This window comes from Erythrolamprus reginae, chromosome 3, assembly GCF_031021105.1.
Source record: "Erythrolamprus reginae isolate rEryReg1 chromosome 3, rEryReg1.hap1, whole genome shotgun sequence".
Classification (NCBI taxonomy): Eukaryota; Metazoa; Chordata; class Lepidosauria; order Squamata; family Dipsadidae; genus Erythrolamprus; species Erythrolamprus reginae.
The window spans coordinates 35605226-35632674 of NC_091952.1; the positions used below are offsets into that span (position 1 = coordinate 35605226).

A 27449-nucleotide genomic window follows, 5' to 3' on the forward strand; every position below is an offset into this window, starting at 1 on the left:
AATGTGGTAATTGTGTCACATAGTCTTGGTGAAAGGCGATTTCATTTGGTCTACCACGCTTAACAATTTAAGGCATAATATATATTTATGGCTTAACATATATTATATTTGATGTGTCATTTCTTCGTCAAAATGAGAGAAAGCACACCAATGGTTTTTGGCAGTTGTAGCTGAAGGGAGCTTGGGGGGCCGCAAAAGAAAGATTTATTTAATTGCTTATGTCTTTAAGGCAACAGGTTGTCAAATCTTGGTTTAATATATGCCTTTTACTCATTTCTATCTTGTCAAACTTTTATTCACCATTAGTTTAGGATATTTAGGAAGAAGGATTCATAGTGGAGAGAAACTGTTACAAAAATGGCATGTGGCAGAGGTACATTTTCTCAAAAAATATGAGTGATGTATTGCTTATGTCTGAATATAATTGGTCCTTGATTATAGGTCTGTCCATCTTAAAGCATTATAAATCTGTTTCTTTTTCCTGTAATAAGCTAATATGAATAAAGACGCCTTCCATTTTAGTTGAAATTCTTCAAACATTCCACAATGCATGGCCATTAGACTGTATCAAGATGAACTTTCACTGTACTTTGGAAAAAAATATTATTCAATAAAAGAAAATATTGTAGCTTAGGATTGTAATGAGGGATCCATGATGTTCTCTGAGCTTGGTTGTTTTCTTAGAGACATTTCATTAACCAAGCTAGATACCATCCATCACCATTGCTAATCTTGATAATGTTACCTAATCTGGGTAATAAAACATCTGCAAGAAAACAACCAAGCTCAGACAGCACCAAGGACTCCTCAAAATATGATTTTTGAAACCCACCTGATCAATTAAAATAAGCTCCAGCAATCATCACCATCCATCGTAGGTTCTGGACATTGCCCCACAAAGGTTCCAGAATTGTAGTATTAGCTGCTTGCTTGATTTATTGATTTACTTACTTACTTACTTACTTACTTACTTACTTACTTACTTACTTACTTACTTACTTACTTACTTACTTACTTACTTATTATTAATTGGATTATATACCCACCCCTCTCCAAAGACTCGGGGCGCCTAGCTTCTAATAGAATAGTCTCATGAATGTGTTTGGGAAAGTAGATCCCAACAAACAAGGTGAGCCATTAAAATTCCAGTGTTATGTACAGTACAAAAAACAGGACTGCAAACAGCATTGTCTTATTTCTATTGAAGCAGGAGAAACTGTTTGTTGTTAATAATTGCTGTTACATTTGTTTTCTAGATGCATATTTTTAAATCATTTTTTAATCAGCTAACTGCTAGCTGTAATTCAGCAGTTCAACTCTCACCACCGCGTGAAAGTTGACTCAGCCTTCCATTCTTCCAAGGTGGATAAAATGAGGACCCAGATTGTTGAGGGCAATATGCTGATTCTGTAAACACTTAGAGAGGGCTGTAAAAACATTATGAACACTACAAGTCTAAATGCTATATAAGTCTAAATGCCATTAATTTATCCTTCAGTTTAAAATTATTTTAGTCTATGAGTTTTTGAGATTGGATGACTTTACATAAAAAAAAAGACAAAAATCCAGTAATTGAATCTGTTAAAATAAATAAATCAAAAGCTAATTGACATGTGCACTTCCATTATTTTAATTATTGAAGTAGATGTACTGGTGTGAGGTTGTTTTTATCATATCTGTGTACCCCCAGCACACAGTTCTGCAAATTCAATTATATATTCAAAGGAAGCACTCAATTTATGCTAGACCAGTTTACATTAAATGCAGGGGCAAGCCTCAATAACTGGTAATAGGTCCGTTCAAAATTAATTAAGATATTTTAAAGAAGTGATAACATTGATACTTGCCTGCAATGTAGAAGGTTATTCCAGTTTTTGTCTCAAGATAAGTGATTATCGTGAACTTGCAATGGGCCTGCGAGCTTTAAAGTTTTTCTTTTAATTCTTAGAGATAAGTTGTTCATTTTCCTTGCCTCTTGGGAGACCAGATGTCGTTGTTTCTTGTCTTGGTTAAAATTATTAGAACAATGGAGTTCTTGGTGTAAAATAAAAGACACAGCTGATGTCAAAATAAATCCAGAAACTGTATCAGGATATGTTGTAACAAGTAATAACAATGACCTATTATTAACAGAACACTTCCCCAAAATTGATTTTTTGTAGAATTATAAAGAAAAAAATAGACAAATGGTGTACTAGGAGTTGTGAGTGCACCATCATTGTAGATACTCAAATTAGACTGGAAAACCATTGACTAAGATGGTATCTCTTTTCTAGAGCAGAGGATGTATTAGATTTACAGGGGTCCCCCAAACATGGCAACTTTAAGATTTCTGGACTTCAACTCCCAGAATTCTGGGAATTGAAGTCCATAAGTCTTAAAATCTCAAGTTTGAAGACCTCTGTATTAGAAGAATGCCAAGGTCTCTTCCAGCATTATGATCCTATGTTCTATGAGAGCTATACCCATTCCTCAAATAATGCTGCTGAAGTACTTCCCTAGCCGTGGAAAGTAGTTCCATCACTGGCCATGCTGGCTAGATCTGGGTTGGTGATTTATATAAGCACAAAATAAAATGTAACAGAGACCTAAGACAGTAGGACTAGAATTGGATAACAGAGGATTCCATGGAATCCAGGAAGTGATCACCTTGGTGTCCTTAGCAACCAGCCGATGATGTCAAAGCTCCGAACGCCGAACATGACCCCGAACTTTGTCCGAACTTTGAAAAATTTTGGGTTTGTGTTCGACATACCGAACACCGCAAAATTCGTTACGGAGCCCGAATTGTGCGGGTTCAGTTCGCCCCATCACTACTGATATACATATCACTTGGGTTGCAGAAAAAACTATGCTGCCAACCTGCCTTCCATTGAGGACCTGTATACTGCGACGTCAAAAAGAGGGTGGGTAAAATATTTACTGACCCCTCACATCCTGGACACAAATTGTTTCAACTCCTACCCTCAAAACGTCGCTACAGAGCACTGCACAGCAAGACAACTAGACACAAGAACAGTTTTTTCCCGAAAGCCATCACTCTACTAACAAATAATTCCCTCAACACTGTCAGACTTTCTACTAAATCTGCACTTCTATTCTACTAGTTTTTCTCATCATTCCTATCACCCATTTCCTCCCATGTTGACTGTATGACTGTAACTTGTTGCGTATATCCTAAGATTTTTATTAATATTGCTTCTTCATTGCTATTTGACCCCTATGACAATCATTACGTGTTGTACCACATGATTCTTGACAAATGTATATTTTATTTTATGTACTCTGAGAGCATATGCACCAAGATAAATTTCTTGTGTGTCCAATCACACTTGGCCAATAAAATTCTATTCTATTCTATTAATGCATTTATGGATAAATGTGTAAGGAATAATTTTGGTGGTGATAGAGGTATGTTGGTTTAAACAGGAATATTTAAGTAGTCCTTGACTTGCAACAGCTCATTTAGTGACTTTTCAAAGTTACAACATTACTGAAAAAAATGACATATCACCGTTTTTGCACTTGCAACTTGCAACATCCCCATGGTCACTTGATCAAAATTTGGATGCTTGGCAACTGATTCATATTCATGATGGCTGCAATATGGTTGCAGACTTCTTCATGGTATAGTGAATGCAGTTGTCTGTAATTGCCAGAAAAGCAATACAAAAGTTAGTAATAATTTTCTGAACAAAGAATGTTCACCTTTTGACTAAAGAGAAAAAGGTCTTTTCTGAGTGTTTATGCTACTTGATGACAGTTTCAGAAATATAGCTTAGTCTTCACTAATGAGATGTGCCATTGTCAGAAAAATACCAAAAATTTAAACATTGGAAGTAAAAAATAAATAAACAACAATCACCCTTTATTTGGATATGTCCTTAACACCTCTTAGCCCCCTCCATTTGGATTATTGTAATGTGCTCTACATGGGGCAGTTGTTAAAGAGCATCTGGAAGCTCCCGTTTGTTCCAAATTCAGTGGCTCACCTGGTTTTGTGCAAGCACAAATTTGTACATGTGTCACTTCTTCTGTGGAAGCTGTAGTGGTTGCTGATTTGACCCCAGGTGCCAAAGTCTTGGTTATCAACTTTAGAGGCTTACAGGGTTTGAATTATTTGACAAAGTGCCTCTCCCTAATTATATTTACCCAACCCGGAGCAGGAAAGCAGGTCATGTTGTGCATCCCAAGTAAGTCTCTCCCTCTCTCCCTCTCTCTTCCCTCCCTGCCTCCCTTCTTCTCTCTGTCTCTCTGTCTCTCTCTCTGTCTCTCTCTCTCTGTAGTTAAATTGTGCATTTTTGACTGTGAATTTATAATGTTTAATGTTGTATGAGTCCTTGTGTCTGAGCTGGGAGCTATATAATTTTTTAAAATAAATAAGTACATAAATTTATTTTATTTATTAAAATGTTTTCATTGTTTAAAATATTTCAAGTTGGCACATGCAAGATAAACAAAGCTGGAACTTAATTGCCAGCCCTATCTCTTTTCTGAGGGTGTTGTTTTCTCTGTTTCTGGTGCAGAGTTTCTGATTAATCATGTGTTCAAAATTTCGCTAGATGTTGCAAAAGTGCATAATTATGTTCCCTCAAAAGCCACAAAAATACTTGAGGAAAGTAGCTATGAGCAATTTTGCTTTATTTTTTTCTTTTAAATTCCCTGAAATGTCAGCCAGAAATAGTTTTATTCCACCAGATAGAGAAAGAAATGGATTGTGCATCAAGGAATCACTGTGAGAATACATCATAGGTTTGAGGTATGGTTTTATTTTCTTACAGAAAATAAAGCAGATGGTGAATTCTTAACAGGGAGACCTTGAAGGGCCCTTCTGTTGACACACTTTTGTTGTCCAATAACAATTGACTGCCACTCTAGGCTACTTGCATTGTGTATGATCATACATGTGGCTCTCAGCAAGGAGTAAGAGGTCAAATCACATCTCTATTCAGCCCTGTTTCTTGGCATTGAGCATAGCAGAACAAGTCAGTGGTTTCTTTCGGCAATACTACTTTTCCCTATGTATTTTCTGAAATATACAGAATGAAAAGAGTTTCATATTGAGCGTCTTTTGGGAAGAGGGAGAAAATTATATTATAATTACCAAGTTAGGTGATTAAACTCATTTCTTAGTGGAGGAAAGGAATTGGGATGGTGGCTTGGATGCATTCTATTATTTTTTTTCCTTATACACATTAGGCAGGCTTATACAACAAAGGCAAAGATTCCAGTGATTTCCCTAAGGTAGCTTGCAGAAGTAATTGATAGTATCCAAGCCTTTCCCCTATTTATTAAGAAAGGAGGACTTATATCTCCTGGCAACGCAGTTCATTTTTTAAAACACTGTTAAGGAAGATCTGCAATAGAGTATGCTTGAAATGGTCGGATATTACTTTATCCTGATTCTGAGTTCTGATGACAAACCTTTGTCCATTATTCTGTGCAAACCTTGTCCTGCAAATAATTGTGGATCTCAAAGTGTTCATTTTTGAAAAATGAGACTTTAACCATACCAATGAATGAGAGAATAGAGTAGAGTGGAATGGAATGGAATAGAATAGAATAGAATAGAATAGAATTCTTTATTGGCCGTGTGATTGGACACACAAGGAATTTGTCTTTGGTGCATATGTTCTCAGTGTGCATAAAACAAAAGATATATTTGTCAAGAATCATGAAGTACAATACCTCATGAAACTGAATATATACAGTATCTCAAAGTTTCAAGCTGTCGCAAAACATCTTAGGGGGGGAAAAGGTTTCTTACACATAATTATTGATAAACTAATATGTTTCATATACAAAATGCATCTACCTAACCAACCTGTCTCCCCCCCCCCCCCCATTCCCCTTTTCTCATCCCAATGTAAATCCCTCATCAGGTGGTATGCCATGCATCTTAGGAAGTGTTCTGTACCTTATGATGCAAACTTGTTTATCTACTAAATTTATAGGCTGCCTGACTCCCTACAATTCTGACTATGTCTTCTAATAAAAAATTATTAGTCAGAAATGGTGCTATCAGAGTCTTTCAGCTACCACTGTAGACAACAATGGCTCACCTCCCACTGTTATGATAATTGATTATGGAGGAACACAACTGCATTCAGGTCTTCTTACAGGTTTGCTACATAAGTTTGTTGTGTCACTGTGCAAAATAGGATTGGCTAAAAAAATCCCATCTGGTCTTACATATAGTAATGGCAAATCAGAAGCCAACAAAAGAATGATAATTAACTACAGAAAGATACAACTGGAATATTTGTAACATCCTTTACGTTTACTAACTAAAATGAAAGTGATGGAAGAATGTCAAAGTTTAATGTGCTGCTTATCCAAAGATGAAGCTGTCTTCTTCCACTGTGCAGGATCATTTATGAACATTAGGTTTTACTGCACAATGCCTAGAGGACAGTTAACTGAGACATGAACACAAATCTTCAAGTTAATGCTTGGCATATGACACCACTCTCTGGACTGTAAAGATTTAACACCGTGGCTTAAAAAGTAATCTAAGGAAGAAAAATATAAAATTTTAAAAAGGCAATTCCGTATGTTTCAAATAAACATTAAAAATCTAAAAATATTTGCTACATTCTCTTAAGGCAACTGCATGAATTTAATGCAGTAGACGTTCATTTTGTTTTATTTTATTTTACCTTGCAGGGTTTTTATAACAGGCAGTGATTTAAATGGAGTAGCATGATGATATAGAAGTAATTATGACAGAAGTATTTATTCATTTCTTTTCTCTGTAGGTGGTTGTTCGTTTGATGAACATTACAGTAACTGTGGTTATAGTGTGGCACTAGGGACCAATGGATTTACTTGGGAGCAGATTAATACCTGGGAGAAACCAACAATGGATCCAGCTGTCCCAACTGGTAAGTACAGAGCATAGTGGAAGAAAAAAAGCTTTTAAATGTTTTTGAAACCCTAATGTCATAAAATGAGATAAGTTCAAAGGTGGGCTGCTGTCGGAATGACTAATTATTTGTATGCCGCCCCGAGTCTTCGGAGAGGGGCGGCATACAAATCTAATAAAACTTAAACTTAATTGTGCGCAGCTCTTCAGCTGTGGTACGTGAGTGTGGGATCGAGCACAATTAAGCTTCCTGCACCTGTGCAGGTACCAAAATCGCATGCAGGGAAGTGCCTGTGGGCATAATTCAGCGAGGTTTTTTATTCCCCACATGTGGACAAGCAAAAAACCTCTCCGAAACGCACCCACAAATGTGTCCCTGTATGCATTTTTTTTATCTGCACAGTTGCAGGAAGCACAATTGCACTCGATCCTGCACTCGTGTTCTAGAGCCGCGGAGCTGCACGCAATTAGCTGTTCTGGCAACATTCCACCTCTGCATAAGCTTGATAAGTTAATGAGATAAGCTTGATAAAATTTAATAATAATGTATCAAAGAATTGACCCTTTTCTTTTGAGAGGTATATTATTATCTGTTCAGAATTTTTTTTCTTCAAGGTAAGCTTTTGTGAAGTCAAACTGAATAGTTTCCCCTTTTTTGTTTGCTTTAACCAGAATTTAATTGTTTTAATATTTGTTCGGTTTTTATTCATTATTTATATGATTTATTAAGTTTATAGTATCTAGAATTAAATTAATTTCAGTGTGTGTCATCTTGACTTTTTGTTACCAGTAACCCAAAGCTCTTCCAGGAATTGTCCTATAATTTTTTTGACCTTATCTTTCTGCTGAATCAATTTTCTACTGCCTGCTCATTGCTCATCAAACCTCACTTTTTACTGGAGTTGATTCTGTATTAACATTATTTCAAATAGTACCCTATCATTATACTGTATTTGTAAATAGTTTCAGTGTAGCCTGCAAACTTATTCTACTTTCATTTCCCCCATCGGCTATCATCCAGGATTATCTTTAAGTGGAAAAATATCTACTAATTCTTAACAATATGATCTTGCCATTTATTGCAGTATAGCTGAAAACATACTGTATTAAGCAAGATTTTTGAGGGGAGTATTGTTGACATTCTGTTCCATCATGTAGACTCGTGCCCAAATATATGAAGTCATTATCAGAATTAAAGTAACCAATCTACTTTTTCAAAAAACATCCCAGTTGCTTTCTTTTCATTTAATAATTTAAAACTTTCCTTGAGCTAGGTTTTAACTGAATACATCCTTATAAAATTGTTTGGAGCCAGCTTTCATCAGCCCCACTCAACATCCTGCTCATGAGGAGGAACCCCTTTTTATTTAGAAAGGCAGGAATTTATGGCATTCAGTGACAAAGCTCCAGGTTGCACATCCTTAGGTGGTTCTCAAGCCGTACCAGTCTCTAAATTCCCTGCAGAGAGCCTCAACTAGCACTGCAATCCCAACACAGAGAGTCCTGAGCAACCTAGTTAGTGACAAGGAAATCCTTGCTAGGAATCTGCTGAAAGGAACTCTTCTTCTTCTCCAACAATCATCCTTCCCATACCCCTCATTCTTATATACCAGCCAGGGAGGAGCTTGTTAACATCTTTTTCTTTTCCTGGATAGCTGACTCTCAGTCATGCATTGGTCTCCTTTCTGCATTCTCTGTGCATACATGCATCTCCGAGTCTACGGAGAGGGGCGGCATACAAATCTAATAAATGAATGAATGAATGAATGAATCAATGAATCAATAAATCAATCAATAAATCAATAAATCAATAAATCAATAAATCAATAAATCAATAAATCAATAAATCAATAAATCAATGAATCAATGAATCAATGAATCAATCAATCAATCTGGAACAGGGCCCAGCTGTTCCTCCCCTTGCTTAGCTCAGGTCCTGAAAACAGCTCTCTCCACCTGAGCATGAGTAGATGGGCCCTGCTTTGCATTTGGCTCTAAGACCTCCTGCTCCTTAGTGCCTTCTGCTGGCTTCGAAGTTAAACCCATTAAGATGGAGTTACCCCCTCCATCACTTCTGACACATTTGTCTCCACTGCCATGTCTGCTGGCAGTCGATGAGCCACAACAAAAATAAAGAATTGCTGCTGGTACCAATGGTGATCAAACTTTTCTGTGCCTTTGGTCTAACTATGCCAACATCTCCAGAAGTGCAATGATGGTGAATGTAGATAGTTCAGGTATAAGATGAGAGTGAAGATTCATTCCTGAATGGTTCATCAATGAGCCGAGGTGGTGCAGTGGATAGAGTGCAGGACTGCAGTCCAGTAAAGCTGACTGTTAGATCTACAGGTCAGCGGTTCAAATCTCATCACCAGCTCAAGGTTGTCTCAGCCTTCCATCCTTCGATGTGGGTAAAATGAGGCCCTGAATTGTGGGGGCAATATGCTGGCTCTGTTAAAAAGTGCTATTGCCAACATGTTGTAATGCACCTGAATCTAAGGAGAAGGGTGGCATAAAAAATTGAATAAATAAATAATAAATAATAATTATCAAGCTAGGTAACATCTTCACCAAGTACCTAGCCCAGTAACAAAGCATTTGAAAACCATCCCACAAACTCAGTGAACAAACCTTCACTCTCATTTCCAGAAAGTTAGATATTCTTCTTTAATATACACAAGTGCCTTTTGACTGAGGTGATTGTAGTGGTGTATCGCATAATTGGAACCTAATATTGTCAAAATAATTCAGTGATATGCGTACTGTATTATTTTTACAGGAGTGATTAGCCATTTCCTTTCCTTCAGTTTCATTTTAAAATTTCTTCCTGTGCTTTTAGGTATACAAAGCCTTTCCTGAACTTTGGGTTTATCTCTTTTATAATTGCTTTTTTGAAGTTACCAGAATAAGTGACCCTTTAGTTCCCATGCCAAGATAGTAATTTTCTGGAATGGCTAATTCCTATTTTGTTTGATTATTTTCTTTGTTTTCTTTGTTTAATTGCTTAAATGGTAGATGTAAGCTGCTTTTATATTGTAAAGTATGTATTGAATAAAAACATTTTATTATTTGACTTTAATCATTTAGGATATTATAAAGTGTACTTGAAATATTTGTACAATAACTGAAGTGTATTGGTTATGATTGCGGCTGCATTATGCAAACCCGACAGAATAAAAGAAGATTAATGATGAATGTAATTATCTGCATAATGTCTAGAAAACAGTATTGTCATTTCTCAATACAATTCCCAAAACAAATTTTATTATTAAGGAACTAATAACCTTGGAAAACAAGAAAGTCACTTTAGAAACAGTATTATTTAATTATTTTTAGTAATGAAAGGCAAACTATAGCATCACCATGAAAAATAGCTATACTGTATAGTCAAGGAAAAAAACTAGATATTATGATGAATAAAACACACTTAGTGTGAAAAATAAATAAAATAAAATAAATTAATAGAAAAAAAGAAAACCATCCATATAATAACTATCAATAGTTGTATAAAATGTACTCAATCTTTACTAAATGCACAAACAAATGGCATTATTTTCTCATTATTAGAACAACGATTTGTCCAAGATAGATAAGAGGCTTGTATCCTCATATATCTTATAATCAGAAGAGTAAGTGTCTTTTCATTTACATAAAATTATCTCTTTGCCATGCCCTGCACTCAATAGCTATAGTTCTTTATGAGATGGCAAATTAATCTTCTCAGTACTAACCAAATCGGATGATCATTTTCCTGAATGTAACATAATGGAAAATATTTTCAAGTGTGTGAAAATCAAAGATAGTTTTCATGAAAATCAAATTGTATGGTAATGATCATTCTTGGTATCAAAAAAATAAATTCCAACATACATACATTTGTATATCCAAGCATTTTGCATATGTTTGCATAATTCAAACAGGGAACAACTGTAGTGAAACAGCATAAAGCATATTGACTAGTTCAATGAGAATTAGAATTAATATTTGGGAGAGAAGCAATATATTTGAAGATACATTTGCAAAAATGTACAGTTAAGGTTAGGATAGGTATAGTATATAAGTTTGTGGGTTTTTTGTCCAGGAATCTTGTTGATACCAGTGGTGGCTTTTGAGGAATTCATTTATTTATTTAATTTGTATGACTACCCAACACAAGCAAATGACTCTGGATGGAAAACAATCATATAATCAATTAAAGAATTATAAACACAATAAACACAAAAGAATTAAATACACACGGTAGGCAAAAATTACTATACTGTAATCCATAGATATTAGCATGACCAGGAAACAAGACCCTTCACATATTAAACATCTTAGTCCCAGACCTCCAAACCTCTGTAGGAAGAATGTTCCCAAGGGGAGGCTCAACTACTGCATGACAAGGTGAACTCCTGTTGTTGTCCCATCTCCCACCAAACTAGCAGTTTGAAAGCATGTACAGTACTGGTAAATGCAAGTAGATAAATAAATACAACTTTTGTGGGAAAATAACAAAGTTCCAATGTTATGTGCATGGAAACATCTTTGGACAATGCTGGTTCCCTCAGCTAGGAAGTGGGGATGACTACCATCATCTAGAATTAGGCTTAAACCTTTATCCTTTACCTTTTTTTTTACCTTAACACAATTGCAAGGTATACTTTTTTATAATTTCATTTTCAGTATTACTAAAAAAATATAATTGAATGGAATCTTTTGGAGAGACTCAAGGGGATTCAGACAATGTTTTAGACAGAAAGCAGTTGATATTTCCAGAACATTAGATTGTACACCTTTGCTTTAAGATGATATAGCAAAAACATTTGCTCAAAAGAAGGACAGCTTAAAAATTTCAACCTGTTTCAAGCAGAGCTCAAAGCATTAGGAGCACAAATCCCTCAAATTAGTTATTTGTCTGCTTCCACTTTGATGAATGAGTCATAAAGGTCATATCATAAATGAAAAAATAGATTTATTACAGTTTAATAAATGAAAACTAAATGAAAAAAAAATCCTCAACCCTAACAATAGTGTGGACATTCTGTTCCTGCCAATAAATGTGACATGAAATTCCAACATTCACTTTGATCATCACCTCATCCATCGCAGACTTGGTTTCCCCTAAAAAAAAATATAAGAAAGGTAAGGGTAGCTCCCAGCCATGAAAATTCCCCCCATTGTGTTTCAACTCTGTAAACCAGAATGCATGCTATTTTGTCTTCCAGCACAAATAAACTCTTCTTGTCTTCAGTTTGATTCTTATTGTTAATCCTTAGAAATTCTGTACTTGCCAATAATCTTTTTTCTTCTTGCTTTTAATTGTCAATTCAGAAATGTATCTGCCTGCCTGCTAGCCAATATGGCATGCTTTGTGTGTCTTTTTAGATATTCTGCTGGGCGGCTTGCGGGGTTCACTTATCTATAAGCAGCTGCTGCATGGCTGGGGGAACATCGAAATGACTTAGCCACTTGGATGGAGGATCAATTGCTAGACCTTTGTAGTGGAATGAATTATTGCTGATAAGAGGATCCTCATTCATGAAAGAAGGTTGAAAGAGCACCTTGGCAACTAAAGTTCTAGTATTAAACACAAGACTGAAAAATAATACAATTTTTTCCCCTAGCCTCAGAGGAATAGTGTATTTACTTGACTGTGAATAATAGTCTACTAAATATTGATAAATCATACTTATTTAAAGCACAGCATTTGAAACAAATTGAGATCAGATACATCCTTTCATTTTTAACTTTTTGCCCATGGAAAATTAAAAGCAAAGAAGCAGGCTATGCTGAAGTATTGAATGTCATGCTACTTTCCATGGTACAGCTTTGCTTTATTATTCATTCTGTGTGTTCAATAATAATAGTAGTAGTAATTGTAATAGTAATAATTGGCCTCCAGTGAAGTTCTGGGGTAGGCAGTTGTTGAGCATCCATAACTATTCAAATAAAATTGTGTCTGGGAAGAATTATATCCAGACAGATATTTAACAGTTATAGCTTCTCAGATCATTTGATGGAGATGCCTTGGAGAATGGTGTATCTCTATAATGCTTGTCCAAACTTCATAATACTATTATATGGAAACTTAAACATATGAAGAGCAGTTGCAGGAACGTGGCATGGCCAGTCTGGTGAAGAGAAGGACCGGGGGTGACACAATAGCAGTGTTCCAATACTTGAGGGGCTGCCTCAGAGAGAAGAGGGTCAAGAATAATGGATTGAAGCTGACCAAGGAGAGATTCAACCTGGAAATAAGGAGGAATTTTCTAATGGTGATCACCCAATGGAACAGCTTGCCTGCAGAGGTTGTGAGAGCTCCAACACTTGAGACTTTCAAAGGAATATTGACTGCCATTTGAACGGGTCCAAAGACGGGCTACAAGAATGGTGGAAAGTCTTAAGCATAAAACGTATCAGGAAAGACTTAATGAACTCAATCTGTATAGTCTGGAGGACAGAAGGAAAAGGGGGGACATGATCCAAACATTTAAATATATTAAAGGGTTAAATAAGGTCCAGGAGGGAAGTGTTTTTAATAAGAAAGTGAACACAAGAACAAGGGGACACAATCTGAAGTTAATTGGGGGAAAGATCAAAAGCAACATGAGAAAATATTATTTTACTGAAAGAGTAGTAGATCCTTGGAACAAATTTCCAGCAGACGTGGTAGATAAATCCACAGTAACTGAATTTAAACATGCCTGGGATAAACATATATCCATCCTAAGATAAAATACAGAAAATAGTATAAGGGCAGACTAGATGGGCCATGAGGTCTTTTTCTGCCGTCAGACTTCTATGTTTCTATGTTTCTATTTGTCTGAAATAGTGTAGGGACTCCCGCTTCAGGTCCCTTCCAAGTCTAATAATAATCTAATCTAATCTTGTCATGTAGACAGATACACAGTCCATCCACAAAGTTTGCCTCAGTGATGCATTTACTTTGTAAAGCCATCATCAGAGATAATTTAATTTTAGTTACAAAGAGAGACAATTGGAAAGATTGACTTCCTCAATGTCTATGGAGATTCTCAGTCATCCAGGCCGTGGCTGTCCAAAATATGCTTTTACAAGTAGCAACTGGACTTTCTGGTTATTCTTTTAAGATGTTTAGCTTCTCACCCAAGAAGCGTGAAGCTTGAAAAAGCATATTTGGGATTATTATTATTATTATTATTATTATTATTATTATTATTATTATTATTATTACTATTATTATTATTATTATTATTATTTTGTTATTATTATTTTGCTTCTGCACATGCACAGAAGCCAAATTTCAGGCACTGCACATATATCACCATCTTGTTTTTGGCCTTTTTTTCTATTTTTTGCCTATTTTTTGGCATTGCACAAACTGGCGGTGAGGTAAGTTAGAACCCACCCCTGCCAAGTACATTCGAAGGGATCAAGCATCTCTTCTCTATTGTGGGACCTATCCCCTGAAATTTTATCCCCATGGAGATTTGAGTTTCTCCAAACCTGCCACCCTCTAAATGGGCCTTGAAGACCTGACTTTTCCCCAAGGCATTATATTAGGAAATACAGTGTTCCCTCGCTTTTCGCGGGGGATGCGTTCCGAGACCGCCCGCGAAAGTCGAATTTCCGCGAAGTAGAGATGCGGAAGTAAATAAACTATTTTTGGCTATGAACAGTATCACAAGCCTTCCCTTAACACTTTAAAACCCTAAATTGCAATTTTCCATTCCCTTAACAACCATTCAGATTATTTATTAAAGGCAGACGAAAGTTTGGCAATGACATATGACATCATTGGGTGGGAAAAACCGTGGCATAGGGGAAAAACCCGCAAAGTATTTTTTTAATTCATATTTTTGAAAAACCGTGGTATAGACTTTCCGCGAAGTTCGAACCCGCGAAAATCGAGGGAACACTGTATACGCTATTGCTAGGAAAGTTCATTAATATGTAATGAATCACCCTTATCATTTGCTTCTTGCAATTGTTTTGCATTGTTTCTAATTCTGGCTGAGAATTTCTTTTGGGGAGCAGGCTCTACATTTGATTTATCGATAAATATATCAATATAATATCAGTAAGATATTAAGATAGTTTTACTGGAAAGACAAACCTCTAGATTTTCCTAATGAAAGGGGGTTCAACTTTTGTGGCTTTCAGCTTTGTCACTGATTATATCTATTTTCTTCAATTTATCTTAGGCAGGGGGCATTTCCATGCTTTACTTTCACTTGCTGAGCACTTGGATGAATTGGGCCCCAAATCAATAAATTAGAAGGGCAGATGGGCAAGTGAGTTCTGTAAGAGAGAGGCAGTGGTAAAATCCAAATTGCTTAACTACCGGTTCTGTGGAAGTGGCTTGATACTAGTAAGAGATAAATATTAGGACAGGAGATGGCAAGGTACTCTGGTGCACTTCTGCACACCACTTCATGATTTTCCAAATTTAGAAGGGAAAATTTTGACTGAAAGGGAAATACTATTTTGGAAGATTTTTAGGATAATTTTTTTTAAAAACTGTTCTGGGTAAACAGTAAGCCTTAGGTGAAAACTTTCCTCTGTTGAGAGAGAGAGAGAGGGGGAGAGAGATAGAAAGAGAGAGTGAATGCCACAATTATAGTACTTTTTCCTCCTGCAAATTATTGCTCCCATCTTACCTCACAACATTCTGCCTGAATGACAATAATGTAACAAATATGCCATTTTTATAACACTTTTGTATTGAAAAAGACAAAGTCAAGGAGATTGCTGCCAAATTCATCATTTTAAGTGCCACCAATTCTATTAAAGAGCTCAGAACACCTCTAGCATATTTTGTTATTGTTGTTGTTGTTGAAATGACTATTAATTCACATCTCAGTAGCAAATGATGAAAGCAATTTCAGTTCTCTTCACTTCAGCCATTGCACACAAATAGAATCTACAGGAGCATGTTTGGGTGATTTTGTATGCTTTTCTGTAAATAAAACTTTTAGTGCAAAGTCCAGTGGACTTTGCACTAAAGTTGCATTGGAACAACAAAGCCTATATATTTATCTGTACCAGAGGTAAAACCGGTGTTGAAGTTTACATGGGTTGGGAAAGTACAAATACAGATAAGTTTTGTTTTAGTATCTTTTCAGCTAGCCGTCACAGTCCCATTTTTATTCAAATGTTTGGACAGATATTGTACTGAGATGTAAGATCTTCAAATGAATTTATGCTCAGGAATAACAGTGGTAATATGCATTCACTGCATATATTTAAGATCTAAAGAGTCTCTTGTGAAAGTGAATGAATTCAGCTAAATTGTAGAAAAACAGTACAAAGGAAGGCAGGTAAGTAGATAACGACTATGAAGGGCTAAAATAGATATAAAATAGCTGCTAAAGAAAATGGGGATATCTAGAGAACAACCAAAAAGTCCAGATGTAGCTCAGTCTGTACTTCTAAATCTAAAATAAATCATTTTTTAAAATTTATTTTGTCAAGCGTGCAGTGGTGGAGTCCTACTGGTGCAGTCTGATGCACCGCTCCAATATTGGCCCACTGACTGCACATTTCTGGCACAATGGCTCTGGTCTGTCTTTACCGGTCCGCGCAGCAAGCTACCACCAATCACTCTCATCAGACCCAAACTCATACTCACCCCACAGACAAAATACAGCCACCACCCAGAAGCCAAACCATGGTGGCATCTCCAACTGCTGTACCCCCCTCCGACACACACACAAAGCAAAGTGACACATGCTGAAACACATAGCCAGACCACAAACTTGGAGCCAAACCAAAACCCAGGATATTACACCATAGACATACATTAAAAAAGAGCTGTCTAGTCTGCGGGCATCAACTGCCACAACTACTCAGATGTCACTCCTAATTTGCAAACATCAACTAATCAGCATACATCAACTACATCAATTACTCAAGATGTTACACCACCAACTAATCAAGATGTTTCAATGCAGCCAACCAAGCCAATTGTAGCAGCTAATCCAGCATTCCGTATTCACCCAGCAATATAGAGGGACAGCAGCTCAGACCATACTTTGTTCGCCCAAGCACAAAGCTGAAGACAACAGCCTGAAGATAACGAGTGGGACCTCGTCGAAACGTCGCCAGAAATCTCTAAATCCCACACGGGAAGAAACCTCAATATGCCAAGACCTTCATGCCTGTACCCGTGAAAATCTATGAAAACATACACACACACACACACACACAAATATATATCTCATATAGGATGAAAAACATGATTAACTTTGTGTATTAAAGAATAATAAGAAAAATCTAAGTACATTACTATTTGTCTCTGACAAACTGATTATTAATATTATAAAACAATTGCATCACTTACTAATGAAAACTTTTTTTTCTGGCAATTCAGATCTTTCTTCACACATGCTGCATTTCTCTACAGTGGGGAAGGGGGGACCCAAACAACAACAAGGACATTTCATATCTACTATGCATGCCAGGAGCACTTTTCTTCTGAAATCATACATCACCCACAGAGCTTTGGAGACAGTTCATCACTTGCCTGCAGATACCATCGCCCTACAAACATTGAAGGAGGGAGGGAGAACTATGTTATGAAAGTGAAATTCTCAGGGAGTCTTTTAATGGCCCAGAATGAATGGTTCTCCTTAGGATCCATAAAATCACTATACCCTGGCTGTGTTAAATGGTAGGCCTGAACTATTTTGAGTCTGTTTTCTCCTTCTCAGCAAAAGCAATCAAGAAGTGAACACTTCTGGCTGTGAATATTAGCACTTCCTATTATCACCATTATGTAGGTTGTATCTGCATCAAAACTCAAGAATGTATCCTCGAAAAGAAAGGGAGATATAAAGGGCTTGTATTTCAAGAATCCTAGACCAATTTTTATTATTTTTTATTTTTAGAAGCATAACATTAATATATTGTTGTGATTCAGTCTGAGGCTCCTCAGGGAACGGCTGGAACTCTGCCGGCTCCATGCTCAGAGGGGGAGGACGAGGAACAGGAGGAGGAGGAGGACCAGGCAGAGGAATGTCAGGACGAGGAGGAGGGAGAACAGCCTGAGACCCCCGGGGGGGAGCTCTCCCCAGCGAGTAGCCTGGAGTCATTAGATGAGAACGCACAAGCCATCATAGATATGAGGCAGAGAAGGGCAGCACAAAGAAGGGGACAATTAGCCAGGTATTTCCATCCCTAATAGGCAACAGCTGGGTTTGGGTGTGGTTCTCAGAAAGGTTGAAAAGGCAGGCCCGCCCTTCCTGTATTGTGGAGAGTTATCTTTTGGGAGTCCTGTGACCTTGCTTCGATCCTTGGCGTCTCTGATTCTGGCTTGTGGCCTCGAAGGCTGAAAACTTGGGGGAGGCGTGGGTTTTATTATCTACAGTGGTGTGTGTGCCAGCAAGAAGCCTGTTGTATTGTCTGGCCGTCGTGACTCTTCTGTGAAGCTTCATAGCATTCCAGTTTGTAAGAACAGTTTTTGTTATCTGTGTTTGTTTTCAAAGATATAAAATGACTTTGCTTTTTACCAGCGTGTCTGACTACTCTTTTTAGTTGGTGTTGGCGTCTGGGGGCACCCAGACAGAACATATATTGAGTTAATATATTATACCTTCTTGTCATTCAGCAGATTTTTTCAGCTGTTAGGGATAGACAATATGGCAGAAAACCCCTTATCTGAATTTTCTTCAAAGCATCAAGTTCTCAGCAAAAGTTGATGTAGAATTACAATAATTAGATGAGTTTAAATTTCCTTTTTAAATTTATTTTTCAGTAAATGAAAAAAGTGAAACTATCTACATGTAGGGTAGGAATGTCCGCCTATGATAAAAATGGTATAGGAAATAGATTAGCCTCAGCAAGAACGAGGTCCAATGTATGAGATACACAGCAACTTCCAAAAATTGGGAATATTAACAATAACAAGTCAATATTGTACAATCCACCAGATCCATGTAAACATAATTTGAGCAACATTTTATTATCTTTCTAGAATAATGTTAAATAAAAAGGATTGGTATGCCCCCATGGGATTTGCAGTGATTTTTAATAATAACAAAAATCAAAATCACCATCACCATCACAAATAAGAAATGGTTTACATCTGAAATGGTTTAGTGTTTCCTGCTTCAACAGAGGGTTGGACTATAAGACCTCCAAGTGGATCATAAACATCCAAACAGACAGGAAGCAGCAGGTGAAGCCATCTGCATGTTGTGGTATGACCTGATCTACAATAAATCTGAAAATGTTTATTTCCAAGTCTCACATGCCATCTTTACTGACGCTTCTCGGCTGCCTTTCCAAATAACATTTTCTGCCTTTACGTTTAGCTAATAGATCTTGGATTTTTCTTTGGGGGATGATACAGATACATCCAAATGTTTATGGTTCGTCTTATTATTTCCATTTAAATGGATATAAAACATGTTTGTTTCATGCTGTGATCTATAACAAAAATATTACAATAGTGACAGCCAATCAGAATGATAGTATGAACCATAATTTTTTCAGGAAGTATAATTTAGAAGGAAATACCTTAAACACTTATTTTAATTGGATTTTTCTCCCAGGTGGTGTCATGTTCATTTAGCAGAAATAAACCGTCAAAGGATGAAGAAAGAAAAGAGGCTTAAGATTTCATCCACAGCTGCAAAATATATATACTAGTTTATTAATTGCCTTTTTGTCAATTTCTGACAGTTTGTATCACTTATCATTGAACACAATCTGCCTCAAGGTAATAACAGTCAAGTAACGGGAAAATACTACAACAGATTCTTCAGATAAAACCCAGGGTTTTCTAATGCTGACAAGAAAGAATAAGGAAGAAAGAAGGAAGGAGAAAGAAATAAAGAAAAGAAAAGGAAAGGAAAGGAAGGAAAAAGAAAGGAAGGAAGAAAGAAAGAAAGAAAGAAAGAAAGAAAGAAAGAAAGAAAGAAAAGCTAAGCTAAGCTTATAGCATTTGTTTGGAATACAATGAAATATTTTATTCTTACTGCTCTGAAATTTTTTTTAAAAAGTCTAAAGGAGTTGAAGAAAAGAAACAAAAATCCATTCTAGTGTTTTATTTACACTGAAAATGGTATTGCAGCCACATAGGAAAATAGTACAAACTGAGAAACAGACAACTACCATTGCCAAATTTTGACTTACTTGTCCCATGATATTGCCACTTCATTGCAACAGACAGGTTTAAGTGCTGGAAAAATCTACTAAAGTTTGTACTTCTTCATAGAGGGTGGAGCAAGCATCCAGGATGGGTTGACCTCATCCATTCAGCTTGCAGGACTGAGTCTGTGAATCTTTATTTGAGGGATGCACCTTTGCATGCAATCCTCAGTTACGACACAGTCTTCAGACTGGACAGCTTTGTCATCTCCATCTTTGTTTGCTTCTGAGTTGTTGTACATCACTTTGCTTCAGTGTTTTTTCTACTAATTGCAAGTGTTCTCCAACCACACTCTTATCACCACTGGCGTGCTGGGAGAATCGCGGGGCTGAGCTTTGGCTCTAGTTGCTGCAGCAGTTACCCATGCCAACTGTGACATTGAGCTGGATGGGATCTGCCTCTTGATCTGTCATGGGAGTTTAGTGCTCCCGTGTTCCACCCAAAAGCACTTACCAGCAAAGGCTTCAGCTTTCTTTCTTTTGTCCTTGGGAACTTCTGCACTCCCGCCTCCCTACATTAACATCAGATTGGACTGTGGCAGGTGATAGGGAAAGCGCTGCAAAGAGGCTGATCGTGAACTGTGACTGTGCCCAGCCAGCCTAGTACGGTCGTAGGAGCCAGGCACTCGGACAACTTGGCCATGAGGGATTCTAATCCAGTGATGGGCTCCTACGGGAATGGTCAGGAATGCAGGTCTGGTAGCAAAATTTGGAGCTCCACCCCAGAGCCAGGCACCAATTTGCACTGAAAGATGTTGAAACAAAATGCATAAGTCATGCCCACAGTGTGGTAGTAAAAATTTTGGTAGCCCATCATTGTTCTAATTAGAATAGATTAGTTTAGAATAGCCCCCGCCCTTCTTGCCTTTCGTAAGCTCCTTAAAACCCACCTCTGTCGTCAGGCATGGGGGAACTGAGATATTCTTTCCCCCTAGGCCTCTACAATTTATGTATGGTATGTTTGTTGATTGGTATTGGTATTGATTGGTTTTTAAAATAAAGGTTTTTAGCTGTTTTAGTATTGGATTGTCGCATGTTGTTTTTACCACTGTTGTTAGCCGCCCCGAGTCTACGGAGAGGGGCGGCATTCAAATCAAATCAAATCAAATCAAATCAAATCAAATCAAATCAAATCAAATCAAATCAAATCAAATCACCCATCTACCACTTTTGCTGTTTTGTGGGCTAGCCAGTCCCTCACCCTATCACCTGCAGCTGCCAAGGGTGCACCCTATCGACTGCAGCTGTCACTGGGTCCACTTGTGCGCTTATACGGCCTCCATTATCAGCCCATTCCAACTAGTGTCATCTCCTCATGGTGCCTGTGCAGTGGGAATTTGGTTTTCCGATTGTCATTTGAGAGCCTTTTGCCGTTCTGCTTGTCTTCATCAGTGACTGGACATCGCAGCCGGCACCTTTTTTGTCTGCTCACCCCTCTAACCCAACTCTAATGAGCAGTGCTCATCTCTGTTTCTTGGCTGAGGGAGTCAGCATTGTCCAAAGACATGTCCATGCGGCCAGTAGGATTTTATTCGAAAGATGAACAGCATACTATTATCTTCTCACTCATTTGGTACCTATTAATCTACTCACCTTTGCATTGCTTTCTAAGTGCTAAGGCAGGACAATGTTTGTGTCTCAAATACAGGCTGTCATTTTGCCAGCTTCCAAGCTCAGGGCCTTTAACCGCTGAGCTATTGTGCTAAATACAGTATATATATATCACATTTTGTTCCTAGGTTTGAAAATAGGCATGGATATCTAGGCTTTATTTTAATTTGAAATAAATTTCTTGAGTGTATCTGGTGAACATAATTCTAATAGCTCAAGATTCAGCTGAGGTATTATTTTCAAAGCAATTTGATGTTCATTACAGTGAATTTTGTATGCTTTCCTTCTCTATGGTAAAAATGAGTGCATATTCCGGTCTGTTGAAATATTATAAATATGAATTTGATGTTTTATCATTATCTCTTAAATTGTTGCATTACAGGCAATTTAATAAACAGAATGCAAGAAAGATGTTCTAATCTTGCTGCTTAATAATACTCAGTATTGTTTAACTCAGTTTTGGACTTGACAAAAGTGTTTTGTCAATTCCTCTTCTCTGGATCTAGCTGTTAAATAATTCCTTTCAAATTATTATGGAAGCTGTAGAACTATTTATCAGCTTAGGTTTCTTGCTTTATATAATATTTAATTCATTTAAATATATTAATTAAATTCATTTAATTAACATTGAACAAGCTGTGGTTCTCCAAATAATTCCCACTCTAATATATGTCATTAAGAATGTCAGACAATTTAAAGAGTTTGTCTTACCTTTTAGAATCCTAAAACATTTTAAACTGGTTTGCCATACTGATTATATGAATTGTCCACAGTTTGTACAAAACCTAAACATCATGTAAGCTATTGTTCATGGCTACTTCTCAAAGATTTCTGATATCACATATGATCCTAATATTTAGTCTTTATATAGGTGTTTTGGTCACAATGGTCCACAAGTTGGGCAGTATCATTATGCCCTATACCTGAGATGGCGAAACTTTTTGGTGCTGAGTGCCAAAAGCATGTGCATGTGCATCCTCAAAATGCAATGTGAGCATCCCCCGTGTATGTGCCTTGCACCCTCATGCATGTGCCCCTCTCCCTTGCCTCCCCCCATTTTGGCTTCCAGGTTGGTGCAGGTGGCCTTTCAGGCTCAAAACAGGGTGCGGGGGACATATGCACATGTGCAAAACTCAAAAATGCAATGCAAGTGCCCCTGCACATGCGACCAACCCCTGTGCATGTGTGGCAGAGACCTAAAAACCAGCTGACTGGCAGGAGATGTGCACACATGCACGGTGGAGCTGAGCTGTGCCCACAGAGAAGGCTTGCCATCACCAGCCATAGGTTCATGCCATAGATTTGCCATCATGGCCTTATACAAAGCTGATTATAAGGTGCTGTAAGGTTATTTAGTGAACAGGTAGGTGTCAATTATGTAGTAGAGCCACCTTCTGAGGCTGTGAAGGACTGCCGTCTTTCGCACTACTGGTGTGCCCTCTGAGGCTGGAGCAAGTGTGTGCCCATCTGGAGGATGCATATGTACTCACCGGTGCAAGATTTGGCTTCTTTGCATGCGCATAAAGGAAAATTTCACATGAAGATGTGCACGTGAGTGAAATTTCAATAATTTTCATCGACATTTTTGCTTCCGCGCATGCACAGAAGGAAAAAACCAGTGACAATTGCCGAAATCTCACTCGCGCAAGCATCTTTACACATTTTGCTTGCTGCACATGCACAGAAGCCGAATCTCACACAGGGGCACACATGCACACACAATGCGCAATTGAGCACGCATGCCAAAAATCGCTACCGGAATATAGCACCTTACTGTTCTGGTAGCAGGCCTTCAGTGTTCTGAGGTCTAAAACTCCCTTGCACTTAGGCTACCTTTTAATCATTGAGTCATGGAATTATTCAGACCCGAATCAGGATTAAGTAAGGGGAAAAGATTCCAAGGACAGTAATCGGAGTTTACTATTCAGAGAACTAATCTCATTTATACTTTGATTTGGTAACTCAGAAAATAGCACCAATGCTTGGGATTTAGTGCTGTTGAATAAATGTATTTCCTCGCATAAAGTTTTGGTTTGTATCTGAAAAATGGTGGAGTTTTCGAGGCATGATCCATGTTATTCTCTATGGACAACAATGCTACAATTTTGCTCTGGATTTCTTCCTTGCTAATGTGAATGTTTGAGACAGGGAAGTGTTCATTTATAGAATCCTTTATGCTCCTTTTCAGGCATTCTTAAACCATGCAACACTCTGTGGTTGCAATGTAAACAAGAATCAGCACTGTTGCTCTACTTCCTCTAAAGTAGAGCTGGAACATTTCCTTTTTAGGAAATCGCTGCCATTTAGGATTCAGATTAAAGGCCCATTCTGGACTAAATATTTGGTTTAGAGTAAGTTCTGAATAAAGTGCTGTTCTGGTTAGAATTGATTATTGTACTTAAAGTCAAGTGAATGTTCCCTTTCAAGATCCCTTTTGAATATGTAGAAGCTGGAAGAAGACAGTGTTGGTGAGGCTGCATGTGCATCTTCACTTTATCCCCATATTATATTCACCATATATTCAATGAACAATCCTGGCCCTCTAAATGTCTGTTTTATTAATAAATTCTGCTGGGAGATTTCCAGATTCTTTACATAGGAGAAACTCTGGTTTGATTTAAATATGTCCATGTTTTTTTCAAATATATCTGATTTGCTTTTGGATTTAAGATTTTTTTGAACCTAGGACATACCTCTATGTTGAATCCTAATTAGCACCATACTATATATAATGTAGTCCATGTCTTTGGAGAGGGGCGGCATACAAATCTAAATAATAATAATAATAATAATAATAATAATAATAATAATAATAATAATAATTATTATTATTATTATTATTATGTCAGTACAACACAGCAAATGAGATCACTATGCTGGATTTCGTATGTTATCACCAGTCGGGTGCTTCCCAAGCACCTAGGACTGCGTGATGTAGCGGCGAATTATGTTTACCAATCCCAGTAAAGCGGCCTTTTGCAATTTACAGATGGAGATTTTGTCAATTCCGATGGTTTTCAAATGTCCGCTGAGATCCTTTGGTACTGCGCCCAGCGTGCCAAGTACCACTGGGACCACTTTCACTGGCTTATGCCAGAGTCGTTGCAGCTCGATTTTTAGATCTTCGTACTTCACTAATTTCTCTAGCTGCTTCTCCTCAATTCTGCTGTCTCCTGGGATTGCGATGTCGATGATCCATACTTTCTTTTTCTCCACGATCACGATGTCTGGTGTGTTATGCTTCAGAATTCGGTCAGTCTGAAGTTGGAAGTCCTACAGTAGTTTTGCTTGCTCATTTTCGACCACTTTTTTGGGCTTATGATCCCGCCAGTTCTTTGCCACTGGTAAATGGTAGTTCCGGCACAAGTTCCAGTGGATCATCTGTGCCACAGCATCATGTCTATGCTTGTAGTCAGTCTGTGCGATCTTTTTGCAGCAGCTGAGTATGTGATCGATTTTTTCAATTATTATTACAATCATATTATTATTATTATTATTATTATCATTATTATTATTATTATTATTATCATCAATATTTCATCGCCTTTTCTATGAATTTCCTGATGTTTTCACTAAAGTCATAGAAAAGGCGATGAAATAATAATAATAATAATAATAATAATAATAATAATAATTGTTATTATTATTGTTGTTGTTGTTATTGTTGTTGTTATTATTATTATTATTATTATCACTTATGATTCATATTATTACTATTATTATTATCATCATCATCATCATCATCATCATCATCATCATCATCATCTGTGTGTGTGTGTGTGTGTGTAGATGTAGATGAGTATTCTTGATTATGTGCCATCAGTTCATTTTCGGCTCTTAGAAAAGATATTTTCTTGATGATGACCTGTTCCAAATCTGATCTTTCAGCATTTCCAACAATTCATTTATCACTGTTGTAACTGAATTTATTTACCTAACTACTAGTCATCCTCATTTCTTACCAGGGAAAATAACCAAGAGTAACAAAATTAATTAATACTGAATAGGTTTGAATGGATAAATGCCTTTAACTATTTGATTCATTCCAGTCTGGATTGCTGTTTACATCATCAGTTGAATTGACTACTAAAAGAAAGAAAAGCTTCTATGGATAGAAGAAGCCTCTGACATCCACCTATAAATATACTGATAAATATAGAGGATAATAGTTAAATATGGAGAAAAGTGAAACATCCATACAGGTTCTTTGAATTATATTCAGTGATACATGTGTGACATTGCATCTGCTGTGATTAAAGTCCCCACTTCCCCCCCAAAAACACGCAGTGAAGCAAAGTAAGAATACAAACTACAATGCATTTTCTCTATATACAGTCAAATAACTATAACAACTTTAAAGAAAATCTTGTAGCAAAACCTGAAACATATTTTTCTGCTCTTATGTCACATCAAGGAAGAATATAGATTCAAAAACAAATAAATCCATAACACATTCTCTGCCTCGACATATTCTATATACTTATTATTGAAACCTGCTGCGCAAATGGTAGTGGACTAAAGAATTGAATGTTGCTTCTTTTGTGATTACTGCAATGGAAACTGAATCTACAGCCCTATTTTGCAACTCCAACAATGGATTGTCTTTACTAAAATACTTTAAGTAGGGCAGTATTTGCATCATTTTAACTACAAGCCAGAGCTTTTGACTGTCAAAGGCAGTATGTGTTATAGACATTTACATGAATAGCTTCTCTTTTCACATCTCTCTCTCTCTCTCTCTCTCTATCCCCCCCCCCCTCTCTCTCTCTCTCTCTCTCTCACACACACACACACATAGAGAGAGATGTGGAGTATCCTTCTTAACTGAGCAGACAGGAATATTTTATGCTAGGATGTGGAAAATGCTTTCTTAGTACTTAAAATTTAAAATTATCTTGGCTTAAAAAAATAATATATGTGAAGGCTGTAAGTTCTAACTGTGGCTTTGATCTCTCTTTCCTTCCAACAGGAGAACATTTTCTCCATCCACATCTAAAGATATTGGGTACTTTTTCATTTCTACAGTTCCCAAAGTTTAAATTAATTTAATTTTAAGATACTAGAAAAGGAAAATAGATCACCCTGTACAGCAAATTCAATTTTATAAACCAGCTGTTTCGGAAACAAATTCTTCATTTCTCTAAGAGGGAAAAAAATATTGCTGTGGTTCTGATTAAGATAGTAACATCCAGATGCCCCAGAATGTTCACAATCTTGCGACTATTCTACAATTTTGAGATGATCTTAATACATCTCTAAGCAGACTCAGTATTGGCCGCAACAGTTAGTGGATGGCTCTATTGCCCTCTCAAGGATACTTGGCTTTTAAAGCCCTTTGCATGTGGATCCCACTGTTCACACATCTCTACTTTTACCTTTCCTGAAGCATGATCGTAAATGTCACAGTTGCCATTCAATTATATATAAAGATAGCACTTTGAGAAAAAAACATTTTATGAAATTCAACAGATACATTTTCCAAAGCAGTAACAGATTAAAAAAGAAGACTGCAAGAAAGCGACAATCCAAATTACTGTGGTTGTTTAATCCAGGCCAAGAAAAACAAAACAGAAATGAATCACAATATGTTTGCCTAGACCTGAAAGGGAAGGAGCAAAAACTAGGCCATTCTGGGTGAAGGCATGTAATGGAATAAGTTGATAGCATCAAACAAAGTCCCAGAACAAACAGGGAGTTCTTTTCTCAATACTTGTACAGTAAGAAAGATTAATAGGGAGCAGAGGGTGAAACTGCTGCCTTCCAGCACAATGCTGAAAGGCATTACAAAAACCCATTACAAAAAAGCAAATACTTCTGGAATTAATGAAACTGGCAACACTAAATTGGAGATACCTTTCTA

The 27449-nt window shown here is 37.0% G+C and overlaps 1 protein-coding gene across 2 annotated transcripts in view; it reads left to right on the top strand.

The window, feature by feature from the left end:
- Positions 1-27449, top strand: part of PTPRT (protein tyrosine phosphatase receptor type T) — a 678043-nt gene that overhangs the window by 141828 nt on the left and 508766 nt on the right. For both annotated transcript variants that reach the window (XM_070744761.1, XM_070744762.1), the window contains exon 3: positions 6759-6884. In XM_070744761.1, coding sequence (XP_070600862.1) covers positions 6759-6884 — 126 coding nt within the window. The remainder of the gene's footprint in view (positions 1-6758; positions 6885-27449) is intronic.